Source organism: Buteo buteo, chromosome 15, assembly GCF_964188355.1.
Source record: "Buteo buteo chromosome 15, bButBut1.hap1.1, whole genome shotgun sequence".
NCBI classification, from domain to species: domain Eukaryota; kingdom Metazoa; phylum Chordata; class Aves; order Accipitriformes; family Accipitridae; genus Buteo; species Buteo buteo.
Window position 1 is genome coordinate 16,688,613 of NC_134185.1, and position 20,527 is coordinate 16,709,139.

Here is a 20,527-nt window from a genome sequence, read left to right on the forward strand (position 1 = left end):
CTCTGTGCAGCCGGGCCTTGAACACTTCCAGGGCCGGGGCATCCACAATGTCTCTGGAAACCTGTCCTAGTGTCTCACCACCCTTATCATAAAAAATTTCTTCCTTATGTCCAGTCTAAACCTGCCTTCTTTCAGTTTAAAATGGTTGCCCCTTGTCCTGTCCCTACAGGCCCTGGTAACAAGTCTTTCTCCACCTTTCTTCTGAGCCCCTTCTAAACACTGTGAGGCTGCAGTAAGGTCTCCCCAGAGTCCTCTCTTCTGCAGGCTGAGCAACCCCGACTCTCTCAGCCTTTCTTCATAGGAGAGGCATTCCACCGCTCTGATCGTTTCTGTGGCCCCATCCTTAACTGCAAAGCCTAGCACATCCCATCCAGGTTTAGTCCAACGCCGAACTTTGTGGGATTGTCTAAAAAAGTACTGAGAATCTGCGTGGATAAATGCTTAATGCAAAAAGGCTTGCAAACCGGCGGCCTGTTCAAGGATCTATTTAGAAACACCCTGCATTTATTTGCCAAGCTACCGAACCGGGGTCGGGTACCTTACAAACGTTGCTGCGTGTGACGATACTGTCAATGTTCGTTCTCTGGAGCCCTCCAGCGGAACGACCTCGTGGGAATAGCCACGAAACAGCACAAATATTCCACAAACGCATTTCGTCTGCGGGAGCCAGGCTGTGGGCACGGTCAACCGCCGACCCCTGGCGCACGTGTCGCCTCCTAACCAGGCTACCGAGCAGACGCTCTCCCCCGCGGCCCGTTCCGCTCCCAGCCGCGAGCGGCCTTCCTCCGGCAGGTCCAGGGCCTGCTCGCGGGCGCTCCTCGCCGTCCTCCTCCGGCCACCCCGCCGGGCCCCGCGGCCCCGGGCCCTCCGCGGGGCATGCGCACTGGCGGCTAACGGGACCCGGCCCCGGCGGCCACCGGCGACCCCCCGGCGGGGCGGCGGCGCATGCGCGCTGGGCGGGACGGGGTCCCGCGGGCTCTCCCCGGCGCCGGCCGCCCCGCGTCCCCCCGCGCCCCCGCCGCGCATGCGCATGCGCAGCGGGCCACCCGGGCGGCGGAGGGGGGGGAAGGCCGAGCAGCTCGAGTCTTCCCTTCTCGTCCGGGCCGCCGGTTCCCGCTGGCGGCGGCGCCGCCGGCTCCTCGCGCCCGGCGAGCGGCTGCCGCCACGGAGCGCGGCGCCCTCCAACGCCTCCCGGCTCGGCTCGGCTGGGCTGGGGGAGGAGGAGGAGGAGCGATGGGGAAGATCGGGTCAGCTCGACACCCGCCGGCCCCCCGGGAGCGCTGGCGAGCGCAGCCTGCCCCGCTACTTACACTCGCCCCCGCCTCCCGCCGCAGGCGTTGCCGCTGCTACCGCTCGGCGGCCGCTTTCTCCCCTCTTTCGCTCCTCGTCTTCACGAACAAGACAATATGGCGCCTACTGGCGCTCACCCGGAAGTAAAACGCGTCACGGCGTTGACCCTTGCCTGGGACACGCGAGCGCCTCTCGCCGCCATCTTTGCTGCGGGCTGGCGAGCGGGCGGCGCCGCCCTTCCCCCTCCCGCGGCGGGTAAGCGGCCGGCCGCCGGCAGCGCCGCGCCGCCGCCATCTTTACTGCGGGCGGCCACACAAGTTCCTGTCGCTCGCCGCTCTCCATGGCAGCCGCGGCGGGGGAGGAAGGCGGGGCCGCGCTCCTGCCCGCCTCCCCCTGTGTGTGGGGGGGAGAGAGAGAGAGAGAGAGACGCCGCCCCGCCGCCGACGGCCGCCGCTGAGGGGGCGGCGGGGCCCCGGCCCGGCCGGCCTGTGCCACCGGCGAGGGAGGGCCCTCCCTCCCTCAGCCCGCATCGCCTTATCAGCGCGGGACGCCCCCGAGGCGGTGGGAAGCAACGGGGATTCTCCTCGCGTCGGTGCGAGGAGAGCGGTGGGAAGGAAGCTCGTCAGCCCTGCGGCCTCCACAGGTAAGCGCTAGTCAGGGAGCGCGGCCCGTGGTTCCAGCGCGGAGGGCGGCGCCTACGTGAGGCGTCCGGAGCCGCTTCGTGAGGTGGATGCAGCTCCCGGCGATGGTCCTGCCCTGAAGTAGGGGCAGGTAACTTACCCGCCGCAGAGCTGCGGGCTGTCGGCGTTCTAAGTCAGTCAGGTCAGTCTGTGCCTGTCCGGAGCATTCCTGGAGCAGGACAGTTCCTTCAGTGGTTTATTCAGAATACCCAAATCAACTTTTAAGTTATCGTGAGATTTACCTTGAAATTGTCACTGTGTTCCAGTGTATGAAGATAAACGCAAATCACCCCTGGTAAATAGCTCTTCTTGTGTCGACGTTGGGGTTGATTCTGTAGGCGAGGGCTTATCGGTTGCGTCGCTTTTTGCAGAACAGAGATTTTTCATTAGCTAGCACGTTACTTGCCGCTGTGATCACTGCCTTTCTTTCTTTTAGTGTCACCTGATGTAAATGCCCAAAACATCCGTAATCTCTTTGATCGTCGGATAAAGTAACACCAATGCCCACATGGAGTAACAGAATAAATTAACTTTTATAAACCTATAGAAAATTGAAAGCTTCAAGAAACTTGTGCTTTACTTCATGTAATGATTTTGTTGTAAGATTTGTTGGTGCCACTTACGCTACATATTACTATTAACTGGAGGGTTCTAGACTTTTCCCTCTTTGTGTCACAAGGCATGGCTGGACCAAGAATGCTTTCCATGGACAGAAGTGTTCTGGAAGTTTTAAGTCTGTCCAGTGCTGACTGACACACAGCTGGAACCCTGGAGTGGTACTTCTGGATGGGCAAGCTTTAAGCTACTACTGAAACTGGGGATGTGTGGGGGACCCACTCTTGGTCCTGGTCTTATCACAGAATTACAGAACACGGTTCTTGTAAAGGGAACAAGTGGTCTCTTGATCTATGACCTATGCCGCAGATGGTAAGGCAGGGGGAAACAAGTGGTGTAGCGTAAGTGTTCAAGGATATGGGCTCATCTCTGGGTAGCTCCTCCAAGTGCAGTGAAGTTGTGATGCAAGACGAAAGAAAAAAATATTCACTCTTAAGTTGGGAAAAAAATGGAAGCTTTGCGAAGTCAATTGTACAACGTACAGCTTATATTTAAACAATATAGTTTTCCAAATGGTTGGATGTTTTATTTATACATTTGTCAAATAATATATAACATAGGCGAAAAGACAAAATGAATAGAAGACAAATGGCAGCTTTATTCTAAGAAACTTCTTAAAGGACTTAGATTGGGAAACTGATCAGACTTGTTTTTTTAAACACAGTCTGTGTTTAAAGCCCTGTTTACTCAGTAATATTTGGAATTAGAAATCTACAAAAAAAGTGTACAATGTATCAGTACTGTAGTAAAATTCTAAAAATATTATTTGTTATTTAAATACCTGCAGAGTAGAGTTAGACTATTAGTTCAAACAGATGAAAGAAGTAAACAAATTAAAACAAGATGAAACTTTTAACATGCTTGATTTATTGCTCACAAGTATTTTAGACTTAGCAATGGGTTTTTTTGATTACTTGGATTGTCTTTTGTATAAGTGTAAGCACATATGAACATATTGGGGATTATCCCCATGTATAAATGACAGTAGAATCAGAACCCAACGTTGTGAAATGGCTAAATAGGGAATGGCTGCCATTGACATGGTGGTTTCATTACAGAGTTCACTGTAATGATCCCCAGGTTACATAGCTCAAAAACAAAAAAATAACCTAGCAAAGCAATGAGGTAAGCATTAAGAAGTCATAAACCTACTCAAAATAAATGCCTTTCTGTTTTCTTTTAAAAGCAGTAGTGTACCTTTTTATTTTGAACTGGAAAAATATTGGAAGCTGCAGTAGATGTAAGAAACATTCTTGACACTTAAAAAATAGTTTCTCTACTGCTATCAATGAAGACAGAAGTATTTATAACTTTATATAAATGGAATATATACCAAGTAGTTACAATGCATTGCAATTATATATTTATTATAACAAATAAATTCACTTAGACATTTTATTTAATGTTGTGCAAAGGAAATGTTTTGACTTGCTCTAACAGGCTTTGGTCTGAAAATATATTTTATAATCTTAGTTTACAAAAAAAAAAAATTTTTAATCATTTTGAATAATCACTTTCCCACTCTTTCTCCAGTTTATTTATACACCATGGGAGAGGTAAAAACAGCTAAAACAGCTGGCAAAATGACATCCTAGGACACAGTAAATACAGAAGCAAAAATAATCCATTCTAAAAACAGTTTGACTGAAATGGTTCTGAAAATTTGTGGCATCTCTTTCACATAGATACATAAATCTTTGTACAAATGCATTGATGTATACAGGGCACAGCAAAAAAGTTTCCAGCTGATGAAAACTGAGGAATATAAAAGCAGGGCTGCTGTGAAGCTGTTTTGTGAAGTATGCTACCACTTTTGGATTTGCTAATTTTTGCTAACACAAGATTTGTATTCAAATGCTTTGTTCCCATTTTAATACATCTTAAAGTTTCTCCTCAAGAAATTATTCCTTTCCAAATCTTAGTTTGTTCCTAATATGTTCAAATAAGATTTTAGTAATGGGTTGAGAACGCAGATGCATTAATTTCATGTCCATTTATGATTCAGTTTGTGTTAGTATAAAAAAAAAAAAAGTCCAAAGAGAAGTAAACGGTAAAGTTAAGACATTTCAGCCTTTTTCAATGAATTTATAAACCACTCTTACCTGCTACCACTTGAAATGCATGAGCAAGAGCAGTTCATTGATACACGCAGACATGGGTGTAGATGTAGATGGGAATGGGGGGCAGAAGGTTTGGCAGACTGCATGGATTTCATTTGCTAAACAAAGATGATTACAGTGTGTACATTTCTGGCAGAGAAGTTGAGGGTTTGGTTTTTTGTTTGGTTTTACTTCACCATTAAGTGTTTATAGCCCTCTCTTAGGAGAACAGACATACAAACACGATGTCTGTACAGGTATTGGTGTAGATAGGTTAGTATTATAAATCTCCTCATCACTTTTTGCCATATTTAGCATAAATGGTATATAAATCTAAAGATAACATAAGTTCTTTCTGAGGAGAAAGACTCTATAATCTGGACTAACTCCTTAGCTGTCTTTGTTAATGCCTCTGCTCTGGGGAAACTTTTGTAGGGATTTCCAGTTGTCCATATGCAAATCAAGTACTTCTCATAATTTAGGTTTACTCACTGAAGAGTGAGGAACTGTTTACTTTGCTTTCTTTCTCATTGTTCTAAAGGCACTGTCTTGTGACTGGTCAGCAGAGAGCTGCTCAGGAGTCACAGCTCTTCTCAGATACCTGTATTGCAGTCTGTAGGGTAGAGCCAGTTTGGTGGTAGGGAGAGGCAAGACTATAGTTACAGTAGCTCTTCCGGGAAGGGTTTTGCTAGTTGATGGGACTAGGAAACATCATGTTATGGTTAAGGATTGATGAAAGAAAAGACATTGACACAGAGGCTTATGGAGATCCCGAAAACATAAAGAACAGATAAGGCTGAGGAAGAAAACAGTGGTGGTGCCCTTGTGTCCTGGTTTCAGCTGGGAGAGAGTTGATTTTCTTCCTAGTAGCTGGTATAGTGTTATGTTTTGGGTTCAGTTTGAGAAGAATGTTGATAACACACTTATGTTTTCAGTGGTTGCTAAGTAGTGTTTAGACTAAGCCAATGATTTTTCAGCTTCTCATGCCCAGCCAGCACGAAGGCTGGAGGGGCACAAGAAGTTGGGAGGGGACACAGCCAGGGCAGCTGACCCAAACTGGCCAAAGGAATATTCCATACTCTGTGACATCATGCCCAGTATATAAACTGGGGGGAGTTGGCCTAGGGGGGGGGGAGGATTGCTGCTCAGGAACTGACTGGGCATCCGTTGGCGAGTGGTGAGCAATTGCATTGTGCATCGCTTGTTTTGTATATTCCAATCCTTTTATTACTATTATTGTCATTTTATTATTGTTGTTATCATTATTAGTTTCTTCCTTTCTGTTCTATTAAACTGTTCTTATCTCAACCCACGAGTTTTACCTTCCCCCCCCCCCCCCCCCCCCCCCCAATTCTCTCCCCCATCCCACTGGGGGGAGGGTGGGGAGTGAGTGAGCAGCTGTGTGGTACTTAGGTACTGGCTGGGGTTAAACCATGACACCTTTTGAGAAGGGTGGGATGAAGAAAAAGCCGTTTCTAAGCTATTCCACATGAAAAAGCAGGCTACTGCACTTTCTCAGGGTGGTGGGGGTACGACAAAGGTATGGTGTAGCTGTATGAAGAGTAGATGCTGTAAGCCTGAAAAGATTTTTTTTGTCTGGAAACAGAAGATATTTTAAGGAGAGTCTTAAACTTTAGAGCCTTTCAGTTAAGTTCTAAAAACACATAGCTTTTCAATAGCATGCACGCCTCTGGCAGTTGCAGGAAACTGCAAGTTCATAGACTTGGCAAATAGCCTCTAGAGTCACATTTAACATTTTAGGAACTATAGGATGTACACCCATTTTCCTGGAATGCTCTCACCTCGTCTTGCAATTCGTCTTGCAATGTGCCTCTAGAGTCACATTTAACATTTTAGGAACTATAGGATGTACACCCATTTTCCTGGAATGCTCTCACCTCGTCTTGCAATTCCTGATAAGAAACTATAACAAGTCTTCAGTATGCATATTTATGTACAATCAAAAGGACACATTAAGGGTGACTTGCATCTAAAATTGTATATGACGTCTCATGTTAGTCATCATTTGTTCATTCTAAACGTGTAACTTCACCTGTTGCCCTCATTTTTAGAGAATGTTTCATGCTAAAATATTTTCATACCTGTTCCTGACTCTGAACTTCCTGGAGTTGCTGCTAACACTACTTTTTATCTCAACTCAGAAAGCCTCATCCAGGAGCAACAATGATGGCTGTCTTAGATAAAGATGTTGGCTTTTGTCACGCCATTTTCTCTCCATGTTCTATAAAATATCTTAATAGCAAGGAAATGTTCCCTGGCTGTTAATGAGGAAATAATCCTGCCAGCATCTTTCATGGCATCCTAGTCAGTATGTCCACTTGGGAAGATTTCAGTGGCCAAACAGTGTGTGAAGTGTGAACTCTGGTTAAAGAGAAGTGAAGACCACCTCAAGAGTTTCCCGAAAATAGCACTAAAGTAAGAATTAACAGGTTCAGAACCTTGTTCTGTTTCTGTCCTAGTTTTGTACTCTAGGGAGGCAGTTCTAGGCTAAATTAATATAGGTACTTCAGTAGTTTTACAGAAGTCAGCAAAACTAGAAACTTCAGGCCTCATCTAGCCAGTCTGTCTGCTTTAAGGTGGATGAAACACACTCCATCTGTGGTCTCCTAGCACGACTGTGTTACAGAAGTGAAACTTAGTTGGTATTTGCTGTGACTTTTGCCCAGAACTAATTCTGAGTTTTGATAAGCTATATGCAAAGAGGGGGGAGGTGTGTGTAGCTGGATGAAGGGTATGGGAAGGTAAGGAGGTAAAAAAGACTTAGTGTATTTTTACCAACTCTAGTCTAAACATTTTTTTTCTTTCTTTCTTTCTTAGTGTAGACACAGGTTAAGATGTATTTAGTTAGAATACAAATGGCTAAAGCTGACTCCTTGGTTTCTCTGAGTTTTACTACTTTTGAGTACTGAGACAATTTTAATCTGTGGAGGGAAAAAAATATTGCATTGGCCAAAATACATAGCCTGATTTTGACCTAAACAAAGGAGTTTTCCTTTGGAAAATAAAATCCTGTGCAACCAGGGTCTCACTCTGTTATAACAATCAGTTGTATCGCCTAACAATCCTTACTGCCTGCACAAGTACATACAAGTAATATGACTATAAAATATACCTCCTCAGTTTGAGCAAATGCAACTACGGCAGGTTTTGCTATTTTCTTATGCAAAAGAATGAATGCAAGTGGGATGAAGCTCTGAAACGGAACTAGAGAATAGGAAAGTCATGCAAGTAGGTATGACAATACATGGTAGAGATAGTAATAGGGACAGCATTTTCTTTCCACCAAAAACCATTTCCATAAAAGACAATAGTAAGCAGAAATAAACATAGTCTTTTCTCTACCAAAGAGCAAGCTGGACAGGATGGAACTGTTAAAGAAGTCATCTGTATTTAAGTAACTGCTTATTAAATAAATTAATTACCACATAGCTTCAAAGTAGTGACCTTAAAATGTATCTATTACTAAGATGGAAATGAGAAATTACCAAAAGAAGTAACAACTCAAAACAGGGCAGTCAAATAGGATACAGAAGCAAGTTCTGCCACCAGGGTACAGAAAAAAGTTCTACCACTGGGACACCTGCTGTCCTCCACTGATGGCAAAGGGAAGTCCAGACATTTTATCAGAGGGCAAAAGTAATCATTTACTGTCCAACTCACACACACAGTGTAAAAATAATTTATAGTTTATTATTCCTGTGAGAAAAGTATTCAGGAACAGATAAACAAATTCATGTTTAGAACCAAAAGTAACAGAATTATCTAGTTACACTTAAACTCCATACGTATTCATACCAAGCTTATATGCTGTATATGCTGTACATTCTCATAATTATGAAGTTGAAAATTTACTAAATACAGAAGTATTTGCAATTCTTTTTCCTAGTAGGTAAAATGATAATATATATTCATGGATTTGTGGTGTCCACACACACACACACACACGTATGTGTGTGTGTATATATATCCAAGGATATACATATGCACAACAAGTATATATTTATATTGGAACAGGAGTACATTGCTATACCAGTGCCAGTTGGAGACAGCTGAAAGGGTACTGGCCAGGTATCTGAGGATTCACTGTCACTTTGTGGAAGCCATGTTTTCCCAATATATTCCCATCTCTTTTGGGAAAGTGCACTGCAGCAGCACCCAGAGACAGCTGTTGTTACTCCATTCTGGAAGCACTGTGCTCTCCAATTACTACATGTGGAAGCGACACGATTTGACAGGTTCTTGTTTGCAGAAATCTTGACAGCTGACATCCAACCCAGTGATGGGAAGGATCTAAACTAGATCACAAAAAGTTGAAATACTTTATATTGTTACTGTACACCAGCAAATCCAGGCACTTAACGCTATCAGTATTTTTATTCTCAACTGTTGTAAAACTATGGGTGAAAGCTTATCTTTATTAAAATAAAAAACAAACTTTCCATAGACCTCAGTAGGATAGGACATCATCTTACATTCTAATGGTACTGTATTTTAATGAATCCAGGAATTTTAAATATTTGGCAAAGTGCATACTTTTAAGAGAACCATTCAGATATTTGTAATAGCTTGACTGAACTTCAGAGTCAACATACGATAAATTCTCTACGAGATAAAGGCACAATATTTACAGGTACTCTTACCACTGCAGCTTTAAATAAGATAAACTAAATAACCACTAACATATTTTAAATTAAGTTGTTGAGAATTAATATAATAATCTTTCATAAAAAAGTAGATATGCTTGTGCATTTAGTACTCTTGATTCTGGAACCATCTGAACATGGGCATCACTAACATACACCCACTGTCCTCCTGATGCTCCCATGGCTTCTTTTAAACCTGAAATGCAAAAGCAAAATAAATTATTTCTTGTCCTTCACATCATCATCAAACAAATACAGTGGATATTTCAAAAAGTAAGAGAAGCTTCTAAGCCACAAGAATAACTCATGACTTAGATGCAGTCCAGTATTTGTAGTTTGAAACTTACATGTCAAAGAGTACTGGAAGAGAAACTGGTGGAAGACAGTGCTTAAAAATGTACACTGCCATCACTTTTTTCATATTTTTTTCGAAAAGCCTAAGACATTTCAAGTACAGCTTGCTGGGTTCTAACAGTAAGTTATACTAGCTCACAACCAGTTTTGACATAGAAAAAAAAATCATATTTCAAAAGCCAACCAGTGGACCAGTGTGAAATTAAGAACACAAAAAGATCTAATCTGTTCTAATAATCATTGCAAGGGAAGCATAAGACTGAGGGAGACTTTAATTTCAAAAATAATACAAAAACTTCTCCTTTTGGGAAGTGAGCTTCAAATGCAAAGTGACACTCCACAGGATAGACAGGATAGTGCTTGGTTCTCACTCCCCCCCTGAAGGGAAACAGTAAATATATTTACCTTACTCTGACAGCTCAACATTGTTGCCTCCACAAATCATTCACGAACAGTTTCTATCCTAGAATATTATTTTATTCTGCATATCCAAAACATATTAATAAGAACTAGTGTGCTGTTTTCAAGATACCAACAGAAACCCTACAGCAAACCTCGTGTCCTCCATGAAAAAGTTTCTTGCTGTTCACATTAAACCAGAGTAATCCAGATTTTTAAGCATTAAAAAATTTCCAATCCTATTATATGTAAAATGCTCAAATACACAGAAAATTTAATTTTAATTGTCATGGATTTAGCTGTTGTACTAGAACATTTTCAAATACCAAATACGCCAAATAATTACATTTTACCAGGCACAACTATTCATCTGGATATATTATTTTGACTAGGAAAGAGAGGAGTGTTTTCCATCAATTCTCTGTTTAATAACTGAACCAAGATTCCATTAGTCACTCAGCTCTACATGGGGTTAATACAGAAGTAGGTCATGCACTGGGTGTAACAGCAAAAAATAACATAATATTCTGGCCCTAAAAATAAAAGAATATTCTGAGCTAAAACAATTATTTGCTATAAATCCCCTTAAGGATAAGGAGCTGTAGCCAGTGGTTGCTTTTGGTTTTACTTACAGAGAAAGGACGCTCTGTTTGTACATACCCAGAACATTTTTAGTGGTAGAAATATGCTCTAGTAATTTCTTGGAGGGTGTCCTGACTTTCACATACGCTGCATAATGACCACCTCTCATTGACCCACTGTGCTCCACTATTCCATAAAGACTATATAGCACTCTTGCACCATCCGTCACATTCTGCATTCCCAGAAACACAGAAAACAAAGAGAAATAATTTCACGATGAATTTTACAGATATCTTAACTAGCTATCAATAGTATTACTTTAAAAGAAGCAAACAGACATCTACAGCATTTCCAATAGTGAAACACATCTATTAAAAATACTCAATAGTCTATTAATTGAATTTAGTTACCATGGAAGCAGCAATACTCGTCCTTAATGCTGTTAGATAGACTAACACCATCAGGGCACCATATCTTAACTAATACTAGTTAACATCCGTGATACTCCTGATATGAATGGAATTTCAATTAGTTACAATTCTGATCTCGGGATACTACTTGAAAACATTCACTCTATAATTTCTCTAGGAAAGGAAAGAATAATAAACATCATCATCATCTTGCAGCAGCAGCATCAATCCAGTTTAACTTGTGCTCACGACAACAACTGTTGAAGTACAATAAAAATAAAGATTTGGAATGGGTACCTTGCAAGATGCAGCACAAAATGGTGCTAAGTCTAAAATCAGTGGGAAATCCACATGCCTATTTACTTTCCGTAGACTCAAACCAGCCTTCAAAAGAAAAGGAAAAAAAAAGACTGTAAAATAAGTATTTTTACTAGAAAGCTTTTTAAAGCTAAGGTGTATTACTGTACTATTAAAATAAACCAAAACAAAGAATAAGATTGTAACTGATTTAAACATTCTTTGTTATGTTTTCAATACAGTGCCTACTACACATAAGCATGATGGACACGTAAGAGGTTTCCCTGGATACATCTGAACGGCAAAATGCACTCTGAAGGTAGTAGACAGTCAAAAAAACCCATATGCATGTTTCAAATAGTGGTTCTACCAGTTCTCCATATAAAAAGCAAGTATCAGTATGCACAATAACACTTAAAGAATTGTGTGTCCACCCATGGGGCAGAGGAATATACAAGAGGGTTTTGGCCTTTTACCTGGTGGAATCTTTTCAGATGGAGAATAAGAATAGCAGGAACTGAAGAAATCAGCAGCTGTTTCCGAGCATTTGTGTAAACACCTTCAGTTTTCTTTTCTGTATTTATGAATATCAAAATAATTTGTAAAGTGAAGGCAGCCACACAGAATTTAGGTATTTTTTAAACATCTGACAGAATAGATCTATGTTGCAATGATTTTGTACATGTTATGTAAAATGCAAGAGAAATTTTGTGGAGTAACAGAAAAATATTTTCTCATTTTTAATAAACATAATCTGCCAAATCTGAGCATTATTTTAGCCTGTCCTTTGCAAATCAGGTCACAAGTTGGAAGCACGTACACTATCTAAGTCAGCTTGCACACTGAGATACCTACATCGTCTGTTACTATAGCACCCAACTTTCCTGTGAATGCCATTTCACCTGGAATAAATGGATGATCACTGGAACAAGAAATGGAAGACGCAGGTCTCTATCTATCTATGCTAATGTCCTAACCAGTGAGATAGAGATTAATTTTCCATTCTTCAGTTCTTTCTGAATGACTGCATACTTTGGGCTTATTTAAGAGAAAGGTCTGAGGAGGGGTATCTACTTCAGGGTGCCTCATAACCTGCTGGCTTGAGCACACAGGATTGGGATATGTGGACTCCAGTCCCCCTGTGGTGCAGAACCAGGAATTGAACCCTTGGCTTTTACCAAAAGTAGCTCTGTGGTTAGCTATACAGTAAAAGGAAACATGCCACCAGCATTTTTTTTTTCTGAAAAAAATAATTTACTGGTTTTACACATATTCAAAGGAAAATATTTCATTTGAGGTAGAATGGAGCATTTCATGTAAAAGTAGGTGACTTCTTAAATCTTTTCTAGAAGGAATTAATAATGATTAGCTGTGAACTGATTTTCCTTTTTGATTTTTCACTGTGCGCATGGAACCAAAATAATATTTATATAGCACTTAACTCTCAGTCCAATAATGATAAATGAATGATTACAAAATACTATTTTTAGATTAATTTTTTTGAATTTACTCATGCTTAACTTGTATCTCTCCAGTTATCTATAAATGCACAGCAAATGGGCAATTTTTTGTTACTGTAAGACTTCCCTTTATATTTTATTTACAAATACTCAGAAGAGCTTTATTTTTTTATCCTTCTGAATTACTATACATCAAAAGAAAATCCTCCAGTCCTTTTTAAAGGTTTATTTTTCATTATATTTAAATTGCTTTTCTTACTCAGTGAACCCTAATGGTCTGCTTGGGCTATACAAGCATTGAGGGAAACATTGTCTCAAGAAGGTAGTTCTCTCTCATCTCCGTTCTTACAAATCTTTGCAATCTTTTTTCCCCTCTTCATTACAAGTGTCTTTTTTTGCCCCTCTTATATACTTAATTACATTACTTCCCTGAGTATGTAAGTTGCTAGAGCTGAATATTACAGCATTTATTTCAAAGCTTCTAGGATTGTAAAGAACAGAAACAGCAGCAAAGATTAGTACCCAATGAGGCACCTATTCAGTTTATGGTCATCTTTAAATTACTTATCTTAGATAAAATACAGAAGAGATGCAAAATAAATTCTAAGTTACATCCACGATTATGTTCTAATATGAAATTTAGTCTTGTTGCCTTTGCAGTATGAAGTTTTAAGTTGTTACAAGGAAGTTCTGCCTGGGGAGACATTTCCTACTTAACCACAAGGGGGAGGCCCATGCTGGAGCAATGAAACCGCAGCGAGTGCGCAGGTTTTGACAGGCGGTTTTGTAAAGTGTCCAGGCATATACAAGCACTGTACCTGTGGAGTTGGTTCTCTTCTGATACTTCTGTTTCCTTTCTGTGCAGCTCTCACATAAAAGCTTGTTGTTCCCCATTAGGAGCTCTACAGAGGTGAACTGGTAAAGGCAGGACTGAACAGAACATTCCTTTGAGCTAGTTATGTAGCTTTGGGAAAGCGTCTGGAAAGCATTTTGAGGGTTTTGGGAGAGCGGGGATTTGTCTACTGAGAACATGGAATTATTCGATAAACCTACTGCTGGATCTCCACGGCTCGATTTTTTATCTTCATTTATAGTATCACAGAAACTGAGTTTGGATATGGCACTGGAAATCATCTCTTCATTACTATCACTCGGTTTGTTGTGCGGCATTTTAACATTTATGTGGTTGACGTGCAAACCAGACGTGTTGCTGGACGGGCTGAAAGCTTTTTGCTTAGAAGCACTTTCGCTTTCTGAGGCTTCACTGTCTGCATCAAAGCTGCTTTCAGAGCGGCTGGCTTCCTTCTCACTGCCATCCGTCTGACTTCCATTTACAGCGGAGTCAGCAGCTGTGTCTTTGGAGTACAGGACACCAGAGCTACCTTCCAGCTCAAGCTTTTTGGTTTTTTCCTGCATGATAACAGGACTTCTTTCTTCTTCATTAGAGGAAGCTTTTCTGGCAAGCCGTCTTTCCTGGTTCAATTGATTCTGTAAATTATGGCATTATTATTTCAGTAATACAGGGGAGAAACAGAAAACAGATCTCTGATCTAGCATAGCTTTTGAAACAGGACAAATTCAAAGCAAATTAAACCTATTATTTTATATTCTCTCTCTCTCTCACATGTTTAAGCTAGCTGATTTCCTTAAGATCTTTTTAAACCAATTTAGGATTAGAAACCTACACCCCAGTCAGCTAAGAGCATTATACTTACCATGAGATCAATACTTCCCACAACTAATTACAACTAATTACATTCACTTTGTGACAGCTGTGGATGGCACATTTGAAGTGGTAGTCACTTAATCTAACAGGCTTCTAAGAGGTCCTCAAGTTTAAGCTAGTCCCTTAGCCTCCCATCAGAGGCCTTAGCTGATGAGCAGTTCCAGAAAAAATTCAACTCACTTTGTAGGTAGTTGTCTTAGAATTAAATAAAGCATCCCTAGTAGTATGTTTGCTAATTTGTATGTTATCTGAAGATGATTTTTTTTTTTATTTTTATCAAGATTGCAAGAAGAAAAAAAAAACTTTGCTGCCACAGAAAACTACTCCTATAGATTAAAAAAAAAACCAAAGCTGCCATAATTTTAGGTAATTTATAAACATTCATGATTCTTTTCTTTCTTTCTTTTGTTTGGCTGCTTTCCAAAAGAAATGAGCAACTTTCCTTCCCCTTTGCTTTTTCCTTTTTCTGAGTTGGATCAAAATTCCAGTGATGCCAGTGGGAATCTTTCCATTCACCTCAACAGTCTGAGGTTTTTAGGCCTTTTCTTCTATAACAGTGTCTGCACATCCTTCTTCCTCTCCTTTAATTTTTTCTACCACATGTCCTTTTTCTACTTCTATCTCATTCTCTTCTCCTATCAGTCTTTTATATGGTTATTCAGTTACATTTTTTATTCACATGTATTTGGTGTGTTAGGACCTGATTCAGGAGAGTTTTTATGGTCCCCAACAGGGCACAGACCCTTTCAGTAGGACTCACTCAGATACCAGGTACAAGAATCTAAAATTGCCATGACCTCATAAGCTGTAGTCTAGGCACGTTCCTAAAATAAGGCTCGTAATTCCCTCTGAGCTTCAGGAGCCCTGCACTTGAATCTTCCACTTCCTGGCATTAATAAAGTACCTTTAAACAAACAGACACACAGCACGAGTTAAGCTCACATCAGTGCTTTCACAGAATGAACTACAGAATCTAACTTTCACAGGATCCTAAGTGGAGGGAAATACCCTTCTGCACACTTGATCATGTGCCTAAGCTGCAACAAGGGTGTAACCTGAGACAGGGCTTTGGGTTTAGTATTTCCTAATGACTATCTTTAGGTAGCTTCTCATTTGGTAGAGACGGTTTCTGGACTGTTTGTGTTTTGGATCCCACTCCAGGTCATGGGTATGCTAAGGCACTACAGGTAACTGCCTAACTTGCAGGCACTGAACTTTGTTCAGTCTATCCCTTAAATATATACCATAAACTCAATCAATGAAGAATCCTCAAGCACATATTCAGTTTTAAACTTTAAGCAAGAACTTAAGTTCAAATGAAGTCCATGTGAAAGACAAAAAATATTCCTGAATATTTTCTTAAACAGGGTTTAAACTTACATTAAATGTACAACTTCAGAATTCAAGTCCTTAAACTTATAAGCAAGTGAACATTTTAGCAAAAAAAAAAAAATCCTAATAAAAATCATTAGAAACCACAAACACTGTTTTCCATTAGGACCGTTTTTTGTCTCAGTTAAGCTTGTTTGCCTTGTAAATAGAGAAACGTGAGAAGAACTTGCCTGAAATTCCTGTTAGTGTTTAGGGGTATTATGCAAACAGCAGTCAAAAAATTCTTAAAATTGTAAAGCTCCCCATTTCAGGAGAAAAGCCTAACAAGGAGTGTTCAGGTACTCTGTTACCTACAAAACCACCCATGGGACACCTCCATTTTCACAAGCAAACTTACAAACTGATGAACTGAAGCCACAGAATATCAACAAACACTGACTGAATTCAACAGTTGTTTGTTTTGAATTAGAAGTTTTACTACAGAACAGATATATTACACTGAAAATAATTTTAAAAAAAAGACTAAAATAATGATAAATACGTGTCTGAAAAGATGGAGGGGGAGCGGAGAATCACAAAGCTCACCAATTACACAGACATACTTCATAGGTCACTTTGTCCATTCCTATTGAAAGCAGAGTTGTTGCTTCCTTTATATTAGTCTATCTAGTCTAGTTTACTGAATCCATACTTTATTTTCTTAATTTTGAAAACATTTCAGTAATTGTGTTTGCATGTATCAGTATTAACGCTATTATTCACACTATTTTTCCATGTCTCTCCTAGTATAGATTCTAACTGGCCACATAGCCGTATATGGACGGTAAGGCTCTGCTGCCACCTAATCCCTTGGACGGCACTAAGGCAGACTTGCCTGCTCTCTTAGCCAGCATTGCAGTTCTTGTGATTGCAACCAGAAACAAAGTGGACACCAAAAGAAAAGCAGTCAACAAAACCAAGAGCAACATGAATTGAAACTAACTTGCAGATTATTTTTTTTCCTTACAAATGAAACACTGTAACTGAAAACTAAGTGGTTCCCTATGACTGTCCTTTCTCACACTAATAATGACCTAAATATTTTAAAACAAGTCTATGTCAGCTATATGTATACAAAAAAGCCCCCCATTGATAGGTGTCAAAATTCCCACCCCTGTAGCCCTAGAAACCTCAGAATAAACTCCAGATGACTGGTTAGTGTATTTAAGTTCTTACCTTATCTTTTGTTAAAGCATGTTTCTTCACAATTTTGGGTTGATTATTCAGTGTAGTGATAGAAGAACAGTTATACTGACCAAGATCTGCCTCTTGTACACTTTTACCTTTACCTGTTCTTCCCAAAGGCACAGGTTTTGCAACCTAAGAAATTAGACGGGAAATTAGGAAAGGAAATATGCCAATTTTGTATTCCTTTGCAACCTACAGAAAAGATGGATGTAGGTGGGTTTTTTCCTTTACTTTAGAAAATAGTGGCCTACATAAATCCAATTAACTGGCCCCTGAATTGTGGTATAAGACTACTTTCTAATTTTATTTATCATAAACTCACAATCGACATCTCTGAAGGATCAACCGAGAGCCACAAGAAATAGGAATGATACAAAATTCCTGTACAGAATACATACCAAATAATCTATTCTAGTGTTGTATAAGCACATCCTTAGGTGTATGAGATGTGAATTTATCAAAGGGGACATAGCTCCCTGTAAGTCAGTCTCTGGTGCAGCCTACCACCTTATGACGTGATGAAGGAGCTGCCGCACATCCCCCATCACGTTAATGGCAGCAGCGTATCTAGACTACAAAAGAAAGAGACGACCATAAAGTAATGCATGTCCTCAAGTAAGTGCAGCGATTGCTAAAAGCCAGCAGATCTCTCTCTCAGACAGAGCCATGAAGTTCCTGTGTTACACAAGTGAGCCAGGAAGCACAGGGGCCCAGATACTCAAAACACTCTTAAAGCTTTAACTCCCACCAGACACCTGCACTCTATGCAGCAACAAAGATGAAGAATTTATTATGAACAAAACTGGTGTTTGGACAAGAGTACATTTTATACCGGATTAAATATTACACTAAATACTCTTCCTTAAATATACATGAATATATGCAGGATGGGGGAAGAACCACTCCCAACCCCCCCCAAATGAAAACTCCAAGTCCCGCAAAACCAGAATATATGCCTTCAGAGGAACACAGTTCCTCTGCAGCTAATGGAGGCATTCTCTAAAATGCCGAAAACACCAGAATAAATATATTCAAAGTCTATCCATTTTTACACTGTCTCATCCCATAGGTGCGCTTCAGCCCAAGGGACTCAGGTTCTCTAGATGCAAACCAATAGGCTAGAATCTAACTTTCTGGACCTTCAAAAAAAAAGTTTATAATCATTCTTTTCATGCAAGTATATACAAAAACTACTACTAAATTAACCTAACATCACACTTACATACACTGTAAATTACTACGGTTATTTGTTCCAAGTTTTGGCTAATTTAAAAATATATGCACTTAAGACATTGTATGTCTATATATATAAATAAAATCATATAATGAACAGACGTATGACAGTACATGTATTTATGGACAAGCATACATCTTTAGGCTTGAAATTAAAACTGTGTGTATACACATAAACATCTTCATAAAGGTATGTAAAAACAATCCAGTGGAAGCAATAGTTATTTATCACGTATTCTGTTTCTTACCCTCTCCTCTATTATAGGAAGTGAAAGATCAATGAAAGGTTCTTTTACTGTTGAAATCTTGAAGAAAAAGAGAAAATGCATATTAAATGCAAAGAACATTATATGCGTTTAGCACATAGCGCTCTTTTTTTAGTCAAATTATTATCAGAAACTATACAAAAAGCTAATTACAAGATGTATCAAACTACAATGAAGAACTTCCCACAAACATTTTTTAATTTATTTTAAGTTAGCTCTGATTTTCTTTCTAACACTGCACAAAATTTCAGCATACAGACATAAAGGGCAAGGCCATTCATCTGCGCATGAACTGGACCTAGAAGCAGTGTGGTGCTCAGTTTCTCTGCACTCCAGACAGATTTTCAAGTCATGTGGGCCTTCTAGATGGTTCAGTTTTGCAGAAAGCTAACTTTAGAGTTTCCTGATCCTGTACACTTCTGCACAGGCATTTGATCTCATACACTGTTAAGCAGCAAGGACTGGTCAATGACAGTTAGATGACAGGTTCTAACCTGATGCTCTCAGAAAAGATTAAGTCAAGCTTACTGGTTACAGCCAAAAGCTTTATTAGAATTTTTCACACCATAACATGCATTAGTAATTGTTGAAATAAATCCAATTACTGGGGAAAAAGGGATTGAAAAAAAACAAAACCCAACCTTATTTTCTGTACTGAAGTTTTATTTTGCTGTCTATAAGCCATATAAAATCTAAGCTGTAACTGGAAATATCTGGCAAAGCATACCTAAAGACATTCTCTCTCAGCACTTTCCATCTGCCTTTATGACTAGAACATCTCATTCAAGCCTGTTCCTTAAGCTCTCTCCCTTGCCGTTCTCAAATTCCTTCCAAAACTGACTTATCTTACCTCTGCAAAGGCTGAAAAACAAGGCCTTAAAAAAAAAAAAAAAAAATCATGTTGTACATGTAAGTTACTGAATACAGTCATGCCCTCAATTACTGTCATTGTTGCCCTTCTCTTACAGTTGCGACCCTATCTTCCACCTGCGACATTTGATATGGACTGTAGGTTTATTTTTACCTGTTGTACGAAGGTCTCAGCATAGTTTAGATTCCAGTAAAGCAATAAATGAGATCAAAACTATTATAACTATGATGACTGACTGCCTGATGAGTGATGTTCAAACAGGGATTCCTCTAAAGAGTGAGTTTGCATGAACAAACATTAGTCAAAAATATCTTTGCCAATGCAGGCAAAGGAAAGCAAATGCTAAACTTCCTCAAAGGGCTACAGCTAGCAAATTCCCGAGTCCTGTGCAGGCAGAATATAAAAATCCAGCAAAAATAAATGAGACATGCAAAATACATACAACCTCTATTTTTTATATAGTCAAAGTTCTTCATTGATACTAGTCGCACATTGAAGTGTAATCTACACACCACACACAGGGAAGTTTACCTGGCACTGCAGGACTGTGTTTAATTATTCAGACTAATTGATTTTACTTTATAATATGAAATACAATTTTTTAAACCAAACACAAACGTAACATTCAATTAGAAAAGTCATGCAAATAAGATTTTTCTCTTCCAAAGTTAAAGAAAATTAAAAGGATCATGGAAAGCATTTATGATGAAATGTCAGTAATATTAATTATGAAAGGAATATGCTGTTCATTAGCGTTATTATGTTAATTATCAAAAATACTTCAAGGAAAAAAAGAGTGATTTTAGCATTTCCCCACTCATACTAATTCAAAGTAATTCAAAGTAAGTAATTCCCAATTTTCAGGTATATCCCAGAAGAGCAGGCAGGAGGATTTATGTTTTAAGATAGGTAGGTGTTTTAAAAATATCAAATAAAATTGGGGTGTAACACAGATGATTACAGAATTTGGAACCTCCAGCCTTAAGTGAGATGTAAAATCAGGCCCAGTACTTGAATCCTTT

General features: G+C 39.9%; 2 protein-coding genes across 6 annotated transcripts in view; both read right to left on the reverse strand.

The window, feature by feature from the left end:
• Positions 1-1,501, reverse strand: part of PNISR (PNN interacting serine and arginine rich protein) — a 28,083-nt gene extending 26,582 nt beyond the window's left edge. For 2 of the 3 annotated variants that reach the window (XM_075046659.1, XM_075046656.1), the window contains exon 1: positions 1,311-1,501. The gene's annotated coding sequence lies outside the window, so the exon portion shown is untranslated. Of the gene's footprint in view, positions 1-538; positions 558-1,310 lie in introns of those variants that run through there. The other variant, XM_075046658.1, reaches the window with a different exon arrangement.
• Positions 1,502-8,071: 6,570 nt separating this feature from the next.
• Positions 8,072-20,527, reverse strand: part of USP45 (ubiquitin specific peptidase 45) — a 55,435-nt gene continuing 42,979 nt past the window's right edge. For all 3 annotated transcript variants that reach the window (XM_075046660.1, XM_075046661.1, XM_075046662.1), the window contains exons 12-18: positions 18,617-18,673; positions 17,124-17,267; positions 13,669-14,338; positions 11,867-11,964; positions 11,391-11,477; positions 10,762-10,915; positions 8,072-9,544 (exon numbers count right to left, since the gene is read on the reverse strand). In XM_075046660.1, the coding sequence (XP_074902761.1) occupies positions 9,411-9,544; positions 10,762-10,915; positions 11,391-11,477; positions 11,867-11,964; positions 13,669-14,338; positions 17,124-17,267; positions 18,617-18,673 (1,344 nt within the window). In that variant the 3' untranslated portion in view covers positions 8,072-9,410. The remainder of the gene's footprint in view (positions 9,545-10,761; positions 10,916-11,390; positions 11,478-11,866; positions 11,965-13,668; positions 14,339-17,123; positions 17,268-18,616; positions 18,674-20,527) is intronic.